Source organism: Ovis aries, chromosome 7, assembly GCF_016772045.2.
Source record: "Ovis aries strain OAR_USU_Benz2616 breed Rambouillet chromosome 7, ARS-UI_Ramb_v3.0, whole genome shotgun sequence".
Taxonomy (NCBI): domain Eukaryota; kingdom Metazoa; phylum Chordata; class Mammalia; order Artiodactyla; family Bovidae; genus Ovis; species Ovis aries.
Genome location: NC_056060.1, coordinates 68,525,092 through 68,543,730, shown reverse-complemented (window position 1 = coordinate 68,543,730; position 18,639 = coordinate 68,525,092). Strand labels below are relative to the sequence as shown.

At 41.0% G+C, this 18,639-nt stretch overlaps 1 protein-coding gene and 1 pseudogene across 5 annotated transcripts in view; both read left to right on the top strand.

Moving 5' to 3' along the window:
* Positions 1-18,639, top strand: part of ARMH4 (armadillo like helical domain containing 4) — a 258,708-nt gene that overhangs the window by 101,195 nt on the left and 138,874 nt on the right. For 2 of the 5 annotated variants that reach the window (XM_060418101.1, XM_042252570.2), the window contains exons 1-2: positions 14,205-14,306; positions 15,496-15,610. The exons of 1 other annotated variant lie outside the window; for it this stretch is intronic. In XM_060418101.1, the coding sequence (XP_060274084.1) occupies positions 15,602-15,610 (9 nt within the window). In that variant the 5' untranslated portion in view covers positions 14,205-14,306; positions 15,496-15,601. Of the gene's footprint in view, positions 1-14,204; positions 14,307-15,495; positions 15,611-18,639 lie in introns of those variants that run through there. 2 more of the 5 variants (XM_060418099.1, XM_015097095.4) reach the window with 1 other exon arrangement.
* Positions 1,636-6,335, top strand: LOC114115870 (mitochondrial carrier homolog 2-like; annotated as a pseudogene).

Here is an 18,639-nt window from a genome sequence, read left to right as displayed (position 1 = left end):
AGAGGGATACAGGTTGGAGAGTGGTACAAACTTAGGGGGAATACAGGCAGGGGCATGATGCAGGATAAGGGGAGGATGCAAGCTGGAAAGTGATAAGAGGCCAGAATAGGATTCAGGAAGCAGTCATCCTGAATGCAGAGCATTCAGCACCAATGCAGAGACTGAGTACCTAAGAAGTAGCTATACTGAACCTGAGGGCTATGACACAGCTGGGTCCAGGTTTGATGGGGCCTGAAGAAGGGCACTCAGCCCAGCCTGGGTAATCAGGACAGTTTCCTGGAGGCAATGCTCCAGGTGAGTCCTGAAGAAGAACATGCATCCATAGTCAGCCAAAGGAGAAAGGTGACACAAGTGTGCAAATCAGAGGCAAGAACAAGAGCCCAGGCTCAGAGGTGTGTCAACATGGATTATGATGCTTCGCTGTAACGCTTATCTTCGATTAAGATAAACAAGTTTCTCACACTTTGAAACAGTTCATGTCACTGAAGATAGACTGTGTAGGAGAGGAAGAGGGCCAGGCTACAGATCCAGAGGCCAGGATGGGCTTTTCCCAGGCATCAGGCAGCTTTTTGCAGTTTCAGTGTCTCGTTTGATAAATAAGGAATTTGAAGCAGAAACATACCTCCAAAACTATAAAGTGTTCTAAGATCCCTAAATTAGATAAATATATTGAATGTCTGTAATAGGCCAGATGGGCTTCCCTGGTGGCTCAGCAGTAAAGAATCTGCCTGTAGTACAGGAGACACAGGTTCGATCCCCGGGCTGGAAAGTTCCCCTGGAGGAGGGCATGGCGACCCACTCCAGTATTCTTGCTTGGAGAATCCATAGACAGAGGAGCCTGGCGGGTTACAGTCCACAGGGTCGCAAAGAGTCAGACATGACTAAAGCAACTGAGCATGCATGCATACAATAGGCCAGATACTATTACAGTTCCAACCTATTTTCAGCTATGTAAGCAATGTAATTGCTTGTAGTTAAGTGCAGTTTCATAAAATGCCAAATCATTTTAAATGATAGCATAATCTCGGCAAATTAAACAATATTTTCTCCCTATTTAAGAATATTTCTGTTTGGGGAAATTTTTATGTTAATGAGAAGATCCTGGTGGACATAATCCAAACTCCTTAGTTAAATTTGATAACTTTATTGATTAAATTTCTTTGGTGAAATTCCAAGAAAATGCTACAGAATTATATCAGACTTATTACTTAAAAGATCTATGCCCAGAAAATAATTCTGTCCATCAAAATTTGAAATTTAAATAGCAGAATGTCAATAGGTTTACTTCTGCTCTTAGAAAGGTCCTCAAAAGAAAAAGAAAATCCATTAGCCATCAACTCAAGAAATACCTCCTTTTATATCTAAAAATCAATATCTCATCAACTGGGTCTGCACTCTGTTTCAAATAATAGTACTTATTGTACATATAATGGGCATTAAGGACACTCTGCTAAGCACTTTCCACACTATCTCATTTAATTCAACAATCCTAGGCTAGCAAAACTATTATTATCCTAATTTGAAGCTTAATGCACCTCTTGGTTCCTAAACATTACTTCTACTTAGGTTCTAGAACCCTTGTTTGCTCTCTTAGGCTAGAAGGCCAAGAATCTCCAGGTAACCTATGCAGCAATCATGAACAACCCAACTACAAGCACTGAAATCGAAACTGTGATTAAAAATTTCCCAAAAAACAAAGGGCCAGGACCAGATGGCTTCACAGGTGAATTATATCAAACATTTAGAGAAGAGCTAACGCCTATCCTTCTAAAACTCTTTCAAAAAATTGCAGAGGAAGGAACACTTTCAAACTCATTCTATGAGGCCACTATCACCCTGACACCAAAACCAGAAAAAGACAACACACAAAAAGAAAACTACAGGTCAATATCACTGATGAATATAGATGCAAAAATCCTCAGCAAAATTTTAGCAAACAGAGTTCAACAATACATTCAAAAGCTCATACGCCATGATCAAGTTGGGTTTATTCCAGGGATGCAAGGATTCTGTAATATATACAAATCAATCAATGTGATACACCATATTAACAAATTAAAAGATAAAAACTCTATGATATCCTCAATAGATGCAGAAAAACCCTATGACAAAATTCAGCACCCAATTATGATTAAAACTCTTCAAAAAAATGGGCATAGAAGGAACCTACCTCAACCTAGTAAAGGCCATATATGATAAACCCCCAGCAAACATTATTCTCAGTGGTGAAAAACTGAAAGCATTCCCTCTGAGATCAGAAACAAGACAAGGGTGTCCACTCTCGCCACTATTATTCAACATAGTTTTGGAAGTTCTAGTATGGCAATCAGAGAAGAAAAAGAAATAAAAGGAATCCAGATTGGAAAAGAAGAAGTAAAGCTCTCACTATTTGCAGATGACATGAAACTATACATAGAAAACCCTAGAGATACTATCAGAAAATTAGTAATGCTAATCAGTGAATTTAGCAAAGTCACGGGATACAAAATCAATACACAGAAATCACTTGCATTCCTATATACTAACAATAAAACATTAGAGAAATAAAGGAATCAATTCCATTCACTATTACAACAAAAATTATAAAATATCTAGGAATAAACCTGCCTAAGGAGACAAAAGAACCGTATACAGAAATTTACAAAATTAAAGAAATCAAAGAAGGCATAAATAGATGGGAGAGATATTCTATGTTCCTGGGTAGGAAGATCAATATTGTGAAAATGACTATACTAATGAATGAAATCTACAGATTCAATGAGATCCCTATCAAATTACCAATGGCATTTTTCACAGAGCTAGAACAAAAAATTTCACAATTCATATGGAAACACAAAAGATCCTGAATAGCCAAAGCAGTCTTGAGAAAGAATAGAGCTAGAGGAATCAACCTTCTAGACTTCAGATTATATTACAAAGCTACAGTCATCAAGACAGTATGGTACTACAACAAAAACAGAAATATAGACCAATGGAACAAGATAGAAAGCCCAGAAATAAACCCACATACCTATGGGTACCTTATTTTTGACAAAGGATACAATAATATCTTATGGGGGCAAATATAGCCTCTTCAATAAGTGGTGCTGGGAAAACTGGACAGCTACATGTAAAAGAAAGAAATTAGAACACTTTATAACACCATACACAAAGATAAACTCAAATGGGTTGAAGACCTAAATGTAAAACCAGAAACAATAAAATTCTTAGAGGAAAACACATTAAACACAGGCAGAACACTTGATGACATAAATCAAAGCAAATCCTCTGTGACCCACCTCCCAGAGTAATGGAAATAAAAACAAAAATAAGTGAGTGGGACCTAATTAAACTTAAAAGCTTTTGCACAGTAAAGAAAACTATAAACAAGGTGAAAAGATAACTGTCAGAATGGGAGAAAATAATAGCAAATGAAACAACTGACAAAGGTTTAATTTCCAAAACATACAAGCAGCTTATACAAGTCAATACCAGAAAAACAAACAACCCCATCAAAAAGCGAGGAAAAGACCAAAACAGACATTTCTCCAAAGAATACATACAGATGGCTAACAAACACATGAAAAGATGCTCAACATCTCTCATTTTATTAGAAAAATGCAGATCAAAACTACAAAGAGATATCACCTCTCACTGGTCAGAATGGCCATCATCAAAAAGTTTACAAACAATAAAGGCTGGAGAGGGTATGGAGGAAAGGGAACCCTCTGCACTGGTGGGAATGTAAATTGATATGGCCACTATGGAGAATGGTATGGAAATTCCTTAAAAAACTAGAAATAAAACCACCATGTGGCCCAGCAATCCCACTCCTAGGCATATACCCTGAGGAAACAAAATCGAAAAAGACACATGTATCTCAGTGTTCATCACAGCACTATTTACAATAACTAGAACATGGAAGCAACCTAGATGTCCATTGAGAGATGAATGGATAAAGCAGTGGTGGTACATATACACAATAGAATACTACTCAGTCATAAAAAGGGACACATTTGAGTCAGTTCTAATGAGGCGGATGAACCTAGAGCCTATTATACAGAGTGAAATAAGTCAGAAAAGAGAAAGATAAATATCATATACTAACGCATATATACGGAATCTAGAAAGATGGTACCAATGAATTTATTTGCAGGGCAGCAATGGAGAAATAGATATAGAGAACAGACTTACGGACACGGGGGAGAAGGGAAGAGATGGTGAGATGTATGGAGAGAATATTGTGGACATCACCATATGTAAAATGGATAGCCAGTGGGAATTTGCTGTATGACTCAGGGAACCCAAATAGGGGTTCTGTATCCACCTAGAGGGGTGGGATGGGGAGGACAATGGGAGGGAGGTTTAAGAGGGAGGGGACATATGTATACCTATGGCTGATTCATGTTGATGTTTGACAGAAAACAACAAAATTCTGTAAAGCAATTATCCTTCAATTAAAAATTAAGTTAAAAAAATTATGCAGTAAGTTCTACTTCCTTCTACAAGGCACAGGCAGAACCCAAAGTAGGAAGATTCACTTTGAAACAAAGATGCCACTGTGGACTATTTAGTCTGAAAATGTGCTTTTGGAGGGAGAAGATCTTTCTCATATTCCCTCTCTAAAGATGTCACTGTTCTGCTTTAACCAGAGAAGCTATTAAAAATAATTCAAATGGTGTGAGCCTGATACTAACTGATCAGAAGTGACCCCTGTCTGTGCCAGGCATTACCTGCTCCCCCACATTTTAGTCTGGGATGATGGGGAGTTGGTGGAGGAGTTGAAGCAAAGGGGAGGGCTTCGAGTAACAGCTTGGGATCATGGCTTTTCACCAACTGATAAATGCTTTATTTTAACAACCGGTATGACTGTCCGGTGTGTTTTAAAGGAAAATCCCCCGGTTGGCCAACCCCACTGAGCTTTCCTGTAGAAAGGGCAGGTCTCAGGCATATCACCCCAGACCTAAGCTGCACCTCCTCAGTGTCTGCCCTCAAGGTTGCTCCTGAAGAAGGTGACAAGAAGGAAAGCAGCAACCTCAGAGTTCCTGCTCAATCCCCTAACTCAAGCGCCTCCTTCTTCCATTTCTGTGGTTGGAAGTCCAGCTCCTGGGCTTGGAGGAAGGAATGGAGAAGGAGCAAAAGGGTGGAGGTAGTCCTCTTTGCCTTTGTTTCTTTCTTTTTGATGAGGAGAATGTTTCTATATTCTAGTGTTTTTATTTATCCTATATCTTTAAAAAAAAATCATTTGCCTATGATGCCTTCTTGTCTCCCACATTTCCTCCTCCCAGGTAGAGGAGTTGAAGCCAACTGCTGAGATTGTGTCTTGGGCAAAGTAGTGGGTCTGTCAACTGCTCATGAGTGAATAGGGCGTTGCACCACACAGAATCTGGCTCTCGTCCTCAGGCTGCCTCAAACATGGCGGCATACTGGAATTCAAGACTCTAACAATGGCTGGGAGGCAGGGCAGTGAAGCTGACAGCCCTGGCACATGATTTGGGACAGGTTTGGTTTTCTGGTGGCTCTGTCTGTCCATCTGGCCACGGGTGCCCTCATGGCTGGCCCAGCCAGTCAGGTGCTGATGTACATGACGGTTGCTCCTCCAGGTAGGGGATGAGCTGTTTCTCCAACAATAGGATGAAATATTTTGGGGTGGCAACTCTATCAGCTTCCTAGTCTCATTAATTATGCTCAGCATATTGCAATCTTCCATGGAAAGTGTGGGTTGTTCACAGGCTTAACTTCAAGACTGTGTTCAGAGGTCCTTGGAACTGTGGTCCATGGTAAAGTTTCACAGCATTACCAAGAGTGTGACAAGGCTAAGGAATTAGGATCTGGAGATGTACAGAAAGAAGTGTGATCTTCCTTTGCCCAAGTTATCGGGGAGATAGTGTGAAAGGGGATGGCTGCTTCTGCTGCTAGTCATCACACATCACTTCCATGTGATCACTCTGAGACCTAGGGTATAGCTCACTGGCAGAGAATCCAAGTACTGTGGACTTGGTGACTCCATAGCAACTATCTCTCAGGAAGAGGGCATCCTAGGATGTTTTGTGTTTCCACCATGAATGAAATGAAGAGTTACTCCCAAGCTGTCATGGATTTTTTGCCAGTATGTTGACCTGTACCTTTGTGCCTGTCTCTAATCTTATGGCTGTCAACCACTGTGGGCTTCTTGGTGGATGCCTCTCTGCTCCCCAGTATATTCTTGGATAGATGGTTGGTGCATCCTACAAAAAGGGGGAAGTATGAGCCAAGGAAATAGCTTGTTTTTCCAGAAGTTACCCTTTGGGAAGACTTGCTGTTGTGACCTGAGAATGTTCATTTGAAGATGTGGGGCAGGGACAGTGACATTTCTATAGTCCTAGTTGCACAGAATTATGGGACAGAATATTGATTTCCATATTATTGCTTTGAAAATAATCATTTGATCATGAGAAAATGAGAAAAAAAAAGACTATGAGATCAAAATGGATTGGGCCAAAGTGCCCAGACTTGCCTCTTCAAAACTAGGAACAATATACACACTGGAGAAGACAATAAATTACAAAAGCAGCAGTATGGAATCTAGGAATCAAGCAGAGGTGTGATAAAAAAAAGACCACAGAAGTAGACTTTACAGGAAAAATGAAGTCTGACAGAAAGAAAAAGAAGTCTTATATTTTTGATGAGCTAAGCAGAATATGATCTTAGTGAAAAGTGCTCGTCCATGGAAGATGACTGCTGAGAACAGTGTTGTAAAATGAACATTAGTTGGCAATGATAAGTGCCTTAAAATGCCTTTTATAAAGAGAGAAATGGAAGGAAAACAAGATATGTCACTAGGCCTGTAGACCCCTTATTGAAAGCTCCTAAAAGCAAAAAGAGAAAAGGAAGAACATCAAGTGATCATCCTACGTATCCTTACTAGGAATCTTTTGGGGACCAATTTATTTCTTCTTTTGTGGTGATGCCTCACACTTTAGATTTAGACCAGTCCAAAAGTAAATAATTTTTTCTGTGTGAAATATATTTTCAATCACTCTGATCTGAAGGAAATTTTTTTCCCTTTGGCTATTTTTATACACCAGTTATGGAGGAATTGCTTTGAACTGATTCTGTAAAATGCATCTTTTACGTCCATTTTATATTGTAGGTCATGACAAAGAACAAATAAAAACAAAACCTATTGCTCTGGCTATTTCAAGGGATTTGGTCCTGGATAGAATATGAGTTCTGAATTCAGCTTGAAGAGGTTTTTTTTTTTTCAAATCTTATTCTCAGGCTGTATCTTGTTTTCATATGCCGTTTCTCTTTAAATGAATGTGAACTTTACCAATGAAAAGGATTGCAGACTTGTGCAGGAAGGTGACTTGATATATCAATTGGCCTAGTCCCCTGGTTTCAGATAGGACATATACAAGCGAGGAATAATTCCTTCTTATAAGATATAAAAAATAATTAAATCCTTAGTCTCAAAGCCACTTCCCTTGAAATGTGGTGTGTGTGCCCAGTCACTTAGTCATTTGTGTGACTCTTTGTGACCCCATGGACTGTAGCTCGCCAGGCTCCTCTGTCCATGGAATTTTCCAGGCCAGAATACTGGAGTGGGCTGCCATGTCCTTCTCTAGCAGATCTTCCCGACCCAGGGATCAAACCTGCAGCTCTTACATCCTCTACACTGGCAGGCTGATTCTTTACCACTAGCGCTACCTGGGAAGCCCTCCATTGGGATATATCTTCCTAATTTGCTTGGGATTAATATATTTCATTCTGAAGCTGGTCAAACTTCCTTTTCGGTTAGTAGTTTTAGTTTGTGCTTCATAGCTGTAAAATGATTAGCATTACAGTGCTTATTTTGGCAATAGGCTTATGGCCATAATTAAATAGTCAACAAATACTTTTTGAACAGCTGCTGTCTTAAGGCAAGGTACTGCCATAGGTGTTGCGGGAGATGTGAGACTATATAAAACACACTGTCTTAATTCAGAACTTACAATTTTAGGGGGAAGGGGGAAGATGGTTTTATGTAGCACATGTACTTACTATATCAGGGCGTGGCCTTTCTGCATAGGCTTCCACGTAGGTTTTATCAGCTAGTTCCTCTCTGTAGTGGTATCATGAAAAAAGATAATAAAAATCAGTGCCACTTTTAGATTATTGAAGAAACATATGAAGAAATTTTATATTATGTATTATTCATAATGTTTTTGTGTGTATAACCTTTTCCTATCAGCTAAAACGAACATCTGTGAGGAAAGTTAAGTTTGACTTAGATATCTTTACAAGAACCACATTCTTTTTCACAAAACAAAAACACATGCTGATTAACCATAGAGCTAAACTCAATGCCAAGATAAATGTATAGCCTACATTAAATGATGTGCTTCTCATTGTTCAATGACTGTGAAACCTGGACTCAATTATGCTGTTTCTTAGACAGTGTAGCCAGAAGAATTAACTAAAATGTATACGGACAAAGAATTTATCAGGAGGTTGAATGCAATACTGAAGGAAAATCTTTTTTCTTTTTGCACTTACATCCATGCCATATTTAAACCTTAGTAAATCAATGTTCAAAATGTTCAAATTGTTGGTACTCTTCTGATTAAGAGTCTCAAGAATGTCTTCATTGTAATGGTATTGATAACCCCTTCATCATATCCTGTTCTCTGCTTTTGCTGTCAGGGTGCTGCAGACTGATATAATGTATCCTGAGTTTGATGTTAATGCCCAAGTCGCATTTTTAAAATGTGAGATAACATTTGTTGGAAACCAGATAATGAACAACAATATAGTGAGCCATAGTCAATATATCTGGTAGTTTTCCCACACTTAAACCTATCCCTGTAATTTCCTTGTTGAGTGAGCTAATGGTGTTTAACCAGAAAACCCACATCCCAGCCAAAATAAAATTTATCCTTTTTTAGAAACCTAGAACAAAAGAGAATATATAACCTCTTTAGATAATCTACTTCCATCTCTAAGAACTTTCTTTGACAAGAGTTGTTCCTTGGGCCCGAGTTTTGCCATTCCTGGTAAAGCCATTTTTAAAAATTCTATCCTTGATAGGGGCAGAAAGGAGTAAATTTTTCTTTGCAACATAGGCAGTAGGTGTGTACACCTATACGGCTTCCCTAGTGGCTCAGATAGTAAAAACTCCGCCTGCAGTGTGGGAGACTTGTGTTCAATTCTGGGTTGGGAAGACCCCCTGGAGGAGGGCATGGCAACCCACTCCAGTATTCTTGCCTGCAGAATCTCCATGGACAGAGCAGCCTGGTGGGCTACAGTCCATGGGGTGGCAAAGAGTAGGACACGACTGAGCGACTAAGCACCCAGCACACATACATGTAAACCCATGTCAATAATAACTATCTCATGCTCATTACTTAATATAATGAATCTATTAAAGTTATTGATTTAGCTATCATTAGGCATGTAAAAAAAGAAAGGATGGAGTTAAACTCTTCGACATTGTAAAAGGCAATTCTTATCTTTTCTAGAGTTATAGATGTCATTTTTGAATAGAGTTATTCATGAGGACCAACTCAGGATTAAAGGGTATATTCCACAGAAGACATTAGATCTTTGATGTTCAAATCTCTTATTTTTTATTTTTTTTACTGACAGTCTTACAAGGACATTATTTATGGCCGAAAAAAGGAAGATTTATTTCTTATAAATGTTTTCTCCCATGACTTTATCTAAAAAGTTTCTTTTTAAAGAGCTGTACTGGTGAACATTTTGCTTTTGTACCTACATCAGTAGCTCTTTCCTCTCTTATCTTGCTTTTTCAAGGCAACAGTCAAAATTCCATTTGTTAGAACAGAATCGGAAAGTTCAAGGCCTAAAGAAATCTAACACTTAATGAGGGAAAATAGAAAATAACAGATTTTAAAAAGAAGGGACTATAAAGCATATAATACTCTGCTTCAACAATTATAATAGGTTTCTTAGGGGAAAGCAAAGAAACAAGAGGATTCATCTGTGTGTTTGCATAATAAGAGTTAAACAAAAGAGTTAAACAATAAATATTACGGACTTTGTGTTGACAGTTAAAGCAACTTCAGTGTACAAAGATTTGCTGTTACAGAAACAGACTCATAGACATAGAAAACAAACTTATGGTTACCAAAGGGGAAAAGGGGGTGGGAGAGGGATAAAGTAGGAACTTGAGATTAGCAGATACTAACTACTATATATAAAATAGACAACAAAGTCTTACTGTATAACACACTGAATATCTTTCAATAAACAATAATGGAAAAGAATATGAATATATGCTGCTGCTGCTAAGTCGCTTAGGTCGCGTCCAGCTCTGTGCGACCCCACAGACAGCAGCCCACTAGGCTCTGCCATCCCTGGCATTCTCCAGGCAAGAACACTGGAGTGGGTTGCCATTTCCTTCTCCAATGTATGAAAGTGAAAAGTGAAAGTGAAATCCCTCAGTCGTGTCTGACCCTTAGCGACCCCATGGACTGCAGCCTACCAGGTTCCTCTGTCCATGGGATTTTCCAGGCAAGAGTACTGGAGTGGGGTGCCATTGCCTTCTCTGTATGAATATATATATATATATATATATATATATATATATATATATATGTAAAACTGAATCACTTTGCTGTATACCAGAACTAACACAACATTGTAAATCAACTATACTTAAAAAAAATTGCCATTCTAAAACTTTGCTTTAAGAAAACCATTTTATTGGATTTATTCTACTGACTTGTCTTCCCAATAAACTTCATATTAAGCACATAATTTAGTACAAGGTAGAAATCTAAGCTCATTAGTACTGAAATAGATACTGTCAAGTGTTTGAAGGTTTTGAATGCAATGAAAACATGTATCAGAATTTCAACAGCTTATTCTAATGTCATTCTAACATTATTCTAATGTCATTACCATTATTTAGTACATCATCACCACAACCATCAAATATTGAATACCCAGAATGAGCTGATTATACTTAGCATATGGAAGTCTATTCCTAGGAATTTCAACTTAAGAAATTAAAAGCAAACAGAAAGTCCTTGACAGAGAATTTGAGTCAAGGAGGACCTGGGGAGAAGAACATTGCAAGATGCTGCAAAACTCGTGTTCATAAACACTTAGGAAGGCCAGGAAGAAAAGACAGGCTTCTACAGTGAGAAGGAAAATATCCAATATGTAAATGACTGAGACTCTAGCAGCTCCTGTCCTTCTTCTGTGGGTGGATCTCTTTGTTGGCTGCCTTGGGAGACTTATAAGAACAACAAAATCCAAGGAAGGAGTTTTAAAGGGGTCAAAAATAAAGGAAGGGAAAATCACTGAAAAATAAGAACTTGCAGAAAGTTGAGGGAAATGTTTTGAGGAGATTCCGGGGAAACACAGCCTTCCAAGAAGAATATTTTTTCATGTGCCTCTTTCATTTCATTTTGTTCTGCTGCCTCACATGGTTGTCGCTGGTATAATTTCAAATGAAAACAAAACAAAAATAAACAAACAAAAAAACATCCTCATCAAACAGCGGTGCAGAGTCTGGGGAAGTCCTGCAGCTGGTTTTCAAGAGCCCTTAATGTGAGCCCTTAAGTGATACTTCCTTTGATGATGTTACCTTGGTTACAGACACACACAATCCAGCTCACATACACTCATTTCAGCAGTGCCTTATGGGCAACATACACGAGGGATCAAGCTGTCAGATAGAGTACTTGGTACTTGGTAAAGAAAATTAGGTGCTGTACTGCGGAGCATTTCTACTCAATTTACTGATAACCTTACCAAGGACACCACAATGCTCAGATCCTATTGCAAAGACTCACTTCTGGGTGGTATTTACGTGGATATCGTCCACTCTGGCTCCTGGGGTTGGTTATCCAGTTCTTCATGTGACCAGATCTTCTCTGACACAGGTTTTTATCAATCAGAACCAGGTGATGACCTAATACAGCAAAGATGATCAGATAAAATAGTTAAATTTGAATTTTGGATAAACAAATCATTTTAGCATAAGTACGTTCCAAATATAGATTGGAGATTCTCTATTTTAAGTTACTAAGTCTGGCAACCCCAAAATTGTCTTCCTGAGCTTCCTTTCTTGTTACCTTGATTGGTGTTTTGGGTATTGCCAAACACTTTTAATGTACACATACAATGTCTTGCTTTACTAGTAAAAGACTAACAACATTCATTGTATGCGGATTTACCGATTAGAATGTAAGTTTCCCTGATTTATAGTTTGTGTGTGTGCTGGAGTGGAAGAAAGGATCTTATTATCACTGCCATGTACCCACAGCAGCTGTTGAGATAAACTGCATTCATCAGAGTTGTTTAAAGCAATACGAACCATTGAGGGGAGGCTAAAGGAGGTGTATAAATGGGTTCCAATAAGATCCCTGTAAAGTAAGCTGAAATAATTTGGATCAAGGAAAAGGAGAATAGGAATTCTACTATGGGAGAAGGATAATTTTGGAGAATGGAAAACTTTGAGAATAAGGCAGCCTGGGAAGCGGAGTTCTGTAGCTGGGACTCGAGAAAATCACAGGTGTTTTAGAAAAACACTAGGATGCTTGAGAGGGATGCAGAAAGGGAGCCAGGAAGATGTCAGAGAAACTGAATATTTCAAGTTTGTGTGTAGGGCTGACTCTCCCTGCATGGGGAGCTGGAATCCCTTTCTCCTGCTTGCTTCTCCTATTCTCCTTGATCCTTTGGTCCACCTGATTTTTTTTTTTTAAATTAGTACTATTATTTAACTGCATTTGGGTAAATAGAATCAATTTTGTGGTCCAGCTGAGAATCTCACCATATAACATTATTTTTATGAGATGTGGTCTGAATTTCAGACATCTGACATAAAAACAAAATGTTACAACACTTCCTGGTCAGGCTGCATGTGTAGCTTATCCACCTGGTGGGTCTTGAATCCAGGTAGAAGGCCTGGTCACACAGTCCAATATATTATATTGTATTACACTGAATACATATCAAAAACAGATCTTACAGATCCAAGTCCATCACGTTCAAGAACTGTTTGACTACTTTTCTGGAAATACAAACAAAATATTTTAAAAAGAGGTGGAATAGGAAAGATAGTGCAGAGTTGTGCAGTGTTAGTTATGGAGGTCAAAGGTGCAAGACCTTGCTCTGACTTCAGGATGTTTACAAATAACTACAAAACGAACTAAGCTATTATAAAGCAGAGAGTTACTAAGCAGAAGAGATGATTCATGTGGATTGCAAACATAAAGTGCTGTGAGGGTTCTTCTAGAATGGCTTTTGGATTCCTGACACCTCCTTCTATCCAATATTAGGAATATCAGGTAAAGGAAATTAATTGAATCCTTCAGGAACTCAAGAAAATGAGTCATGAATTCCCAGGGCCCACGTTAGCCATAAAACCTTGGGCAAGTTCACAGCCTTAAGCCTCAACCCCCTCCTTGTTAAGTGGGGTTTACCGATATCTATCTTTTAGGGTTACTGAGGAGATTATTAATAAATGCCAGTTCCCTTACGACTCAGCGGTAAAGAATCTGCCTGCCAATGAAGGAGACAAAGGTTGGTTCCCTGGGTCGGGAAGATCCCCTGGAGAAGGAAATGGCAACCTACTCCAGGAGAATTGTTTCCTGGAGAATTCCTTAGACAGAGGAACCTGATGGTCTACAGTCCATGGTGTCACAAAGAGTCAGACACGACTTACCAACTAAACAACTACAAATAGTGAAGCTCCTAGCATTGCTCCTGGCAGAAGCACGGGCTCAATAAACCGTACTTCTTATTACCACTTATCTGACTGAGAAAGGAACACTTTGTGTGGGGCTACTGTACTGGTTTCTACTCATGGGCACCGCCAAGAGACTAAAACCGTAGTTTCCACCAGGAACAACCTGAGGCCTCGGACTTGCGCCCCTCGCCCCAAGGACCAGAGAAATTCGGGCTCTTTTAGAGAAAACAGTGCCCTGGTCTCTTCTCTGTAGGGAATAAGGAAGAACTGTCGCGGAAGCCCAAAGAGCGAAGAGAGGCAGAAGGGTGGGGGGGTCTCATCGGGGTCTCGTGAGCCCGGACGCGGGTAAGACCCGCCCCCGCAGCTCGGCCCCCCGCGCCCGAGCGGAGGCGGGGCAGTGGGCGCGGAGGGGCGTGGGGCGACGGTTCGGGTTGTCCGTGCCCGCCGAGCCGGGGCGGGCGCATCTTCTTGCCGCCCAATCCCCAGGCTTAGTCGCGGCCTCATGAATAAGCAACAAAGCGAAGCGCCCTCCCCCTGGCGTCCCAGACGGCGGAGGGAGCCGCCGCCGCTGCAGGGGCCGCCGCGGGGATGCCGAGCGCGGGCGCCTCCGCTCTCTTCTGCGCGCTGCTCTGCTGAAGGTTCACAGGTGAGGACGGGCTTGGCTTCCGCCACTCGAGCGGCCGCGGCTGCAGACTGGGCGGCCGGCAGAGACGGAACCGGAGTCCCTGGCGGCACGGGGCCGCCCCGGGAGCTGTGCGGTCGGGGGAGCTCGGCAGCCCCGGGCGCGCCAAGCGTGCGCCCCGCGCCGCTGCCAGAACGCGGTGCCCCGGCTCGGGGTGCGCGGGGGCAGCTCCGAGAGCGTGGGGCGCGGCGCGCAGGCCTCCGAGGACTAGCCTCACTCCTCGCTCCAGCCCAGCCTCACGGCTCCGCACCAGCGAGCGGGCCTTTGTGCTGCCGGAGCTTGCAGGGCTGGCTGCTTTTGTGTGGGCTTTTCTTTCTTCTCTCCCTCCCCTCTCAGTCTCACAGCGGTGGTAGAGAAGTTCCCGGAGACTAAGATCTGCTCCTTTGAAAGCTTTGATTGCAGTGTCCCCGATGCCAGTCAGTGGTCAGCAGCCGAGGAGCGAGTGGGGGCTGCAGTGGTCACCGAAATGTGTTACTTTGCAGAGAACAAATAGTTGAGTGTTTAGCGCAGGGATGTCACAGAACCTCCTTGCTCAGACCCTGACCGGTCCCCCAGGACACGGTGAGAGGATGCTCCTTGGAAAGGTCACTTGATTAGAAAGAGGGCCTGCGGGTTAGACTCCAGAATGATTGTAAGGTGCTACATGGATGTGCCCAGATGCCTCCTGTGCGTCCGGGTCACTGACAGAACCCGACTTGCGTACATTCCGAACATGTAGAGCGAAAAATCTGGCTGGCGAAAAATCTGCCAGGCGCTCAAAATAGAGGATCCACAAGAGTTTGGAGTTCTCAAAGAAATCTTTGCCTTCCCAAGCTGATGCCAAGGATCGGCCAGGATCTTGGCTCCTCATTTTAGTGTAGAGCTGCTGTGGAGGAGAGGATTTAAAGGCTGATTTAAAGAGTCTGCCTTCTTTCTATGGAAGTTTTAGTTTGCATCTTCAGGGAACGGGGGAGTGGCTCACAAGACCATCCAAAAAACTCTGAAGGATTTTTTTTCCGTAGGGAGCAAAATGTGTGGCCAGAATTTGCATGTCTCCCCTCCCCTCCTTTGTGAATTTTCTTGATCACAAGTGATACTGTTGGGCTCCAAGGAGTCTTGTTTAAACATCTACAGAGTCTAGTCGCTGACCCACTTTCTGCTTACTTGCCAGCAGAATACCACTGTAGCATCTATTGGAAGAAACTCAAAACTGGGTAAGATTTCACGGTATCAGAACATTTACACACAATAGAAATTGAAGGACAGCCGGACTTACTCTTATGCATAAGGTACTGTTGTTATATTTGTCATATTAATGAACCAAGCACTTATGCAACAGACTTGATATTGATTGTGTTTATTCACAGAACTCCCAAGACTCAGCAAGTCTAAGGTAGCTACAGTAACAGAGCCAATTAAGATGTGGGTGCCTTTGTTTTCACGGCAGGTTCGGAACATTATATTCGGCATTTCTTGCTAGACCTTTCAATGTCATAATTTGGTTTAACAGAAGTAGTTTGATGCTAAACATAAGTATAGGATCAAAATGTGGAGGACTTGCTTACCTGTTACGGAAAATTTCTACTCATCAACTAAAGGTCGTCTTCACTATTTATTCAGCAGGTGTTTGCCTGAAACTTGTGTAAGGAATTGTTTTTTTTTTTTTTTTTCATTGAATTCTGTTTAGTCTCACTTAGGGAAGCTGGCTATTCAGAGAGAATAATCTGAGTTTAATCTCTGTAAAATGAAAGCTTACTCTTTAATTAAGATGTGTAGTCAGTCCTGTTTTTTTCACATAGTGTTTACGTGGTGATTATAAGAAAAGTATCTGAATCAGGTTTCAGCATGAAGTGTTAGATATTATGTTTATTCCTTGAAATGTCTACCTGGGGATTACTTTCTCCTGCCAGCTAGTATTTAGAGATCTTTTTAAGCAAATGAGGTTTGTGAACTACAAAGAATAGAAATGAAATATCACATTGGTTTGTTGAAAGGAACTGTATATAATGGATGGACAGGAGCTTGTTGATCAAGATTGATTAGGATGGAATTCTGCAGACATCGGACAATTCCCACGTCCCTTTGTCTACATGAAAAGTTGAAAGGGGAAGCTCCATGGAAATAGCTTGAGGGGAAAAGGGTGTTATGCATCTTTCAGACTGCTCACATTTTTATATTTTGAGGGGAGTGCATGGTAGTATTGCAAAGATTGAAGGCAGAAGGAGACGGGGACATCAGAGGATGAGATGATTGGATGACATCACCGACTCAATGGACATGAGTTTGAGCAAACTCTGGGAGATGGTGAAGGACGGGGAAGCCTAGTGTTGTGCAGGCCACGGGATTGCAAAGTCAGACATGACTGAGCAACTGGCTGAACAACAACAATATGTCTTAAATTGCTTGATACTTAAACATTTTTTTCAAACCATTTTTATGTCTGTTATCACTGATTTGGTCCCTCTTCCATCTTTGTAGAAAACAGAATGAACATTATTATCTCCATTTTGCAAAGAGGAGACTGAGTTTCAGTGATTTCCCCAAGGTAGAGCTGGAAGTCGAAGCCAACTTTTAAATCTTCAAGTCCAGCTTCTTTTACCAGGAATAGGGTAATGCTCTAGAGTGATACGCACCGGGATCTTCCTTTGTCTATATTGCTAAATTGTAGAAAATAAAGCTTGTGGGCTTGATTTGTAGAACTTAGTTGTGGTCTGCAGGAATGGTAAAGCACTTTGCTGGCAGTTGCCAGAGTAACCATCTCGACCCCAGCCTACTTTCCTCTTCCCTGTCAGCAGGATGCCTCTTTCCTCCTGTGGGTTACTTTGTGGTTTCTCTGTTCTCTCTCCTTCCACTGTGGTTGAACATGCTACTGAAAGGATCATCTGTCATCCCAGCCACTTAATTTATAGTGAAGGATGAGTGGGGTCAGATCATCTTAAAGGCAATAAATCAGACCAGTAACAGTCATGCAAAGCACAGTAAATCAGAGATGGGGTACCTTAATGCTGTGTGCCACAGCTGGGTTAATAGGGTCAGAGTCTTGATAAGCTCCACTTCAGACCAACGGGATATTGTTGGCAATGAGAACCTTAACAATTAAAGGAAAGTAAGACAATGACAAATAATCATTAAGGAGCAGGAAAAACACAAAATGGAGATATTAAGACAAAGAAGGGAAAGAGTTTTCTTCTTCTGTTATCAAAGAATTACTGTTACTTACTTGGATTTTGAAAGGTGAAGGGGTAATTGGGAAGCTCTGAAGCCCTGAAGCTCTGAAACTTGTTCCTCTGTGATCTCTCTGTCTCTTTTTAATGAAATAAACTCTGAAGAAACCTGAAGTACAGGAGAAATGAGAATACATAAATTACTACTGTTATTAAGATCACACATTGAATAAGTAGCCAAAATTAACTAGGTGATGAACAAAACATAAGCCATGAAATGTTATTGAAAATCTTACAGTGTAGAGAGATTCCGAACCTCTTTTTCACATTCTTAAATGGATATTTCTGATAGCTCAGTTGGTAAAGAATCTGCCTGCAATGCAGGAGACCCCAGTTTGATCCCTGGGTTGGAAAGATTCATTGGAGATGCTACCCACTACCATATTCTTGGACTTCCCTTCTGGCTCAGCTGGTAAAGAATCCACCTGCAATGAGGGAGACATGGGTTTGATCCCTGGGTTGGGAAGATCCCCTGGAGAAGGGAAAGGCTGCCTACTCCAGTATTCTGGCCTGGAGAATTCCAGGGACTGTGTAGTCCCTGGGGTCCCAAAGAGTCAGACACGACTGAGTGGTTTTCACTTTCAAATGGTTATTTATATTCACTTCACACCACTAAAAATTGAATACCTCACCTATGTGTCTACCATTATTAGCAATTATATGGCAAAGGAAGCTGAAAGACTAGTGTTTTCATGCAAAGAAGGTAACTTTATTTGAGGTGACGAGACTTATAGATGTGATGACTTATGCTGGAGAAGCTAGGAGAGGGGCAGGAAGAGGATGGACCAGGCTGTTTTGTGATAACAGTCAGTAAATAGGACATGACCTGGTGGACCACGGATTGGATACCAGGGGCAGGGAAGAAGGAGAGAGCATTCTGACTAGTGCAGTGCCGTGAGCAAAACTTAGGAAGCTGAAATGAGTAAGGCACATAAGAGGGCAATATGTCCAACTGGCAGTGGGTTTGTACTGGGCACTGATGATACGAAATTATGTTATAGATATGGAGGTTGGCAGTTTTATGTTTGGGGACATTAAGTGATGTGTTTTGGGAAGGTAGAGTTGTCGCAGAGACATGAAACTTGATGACTAAC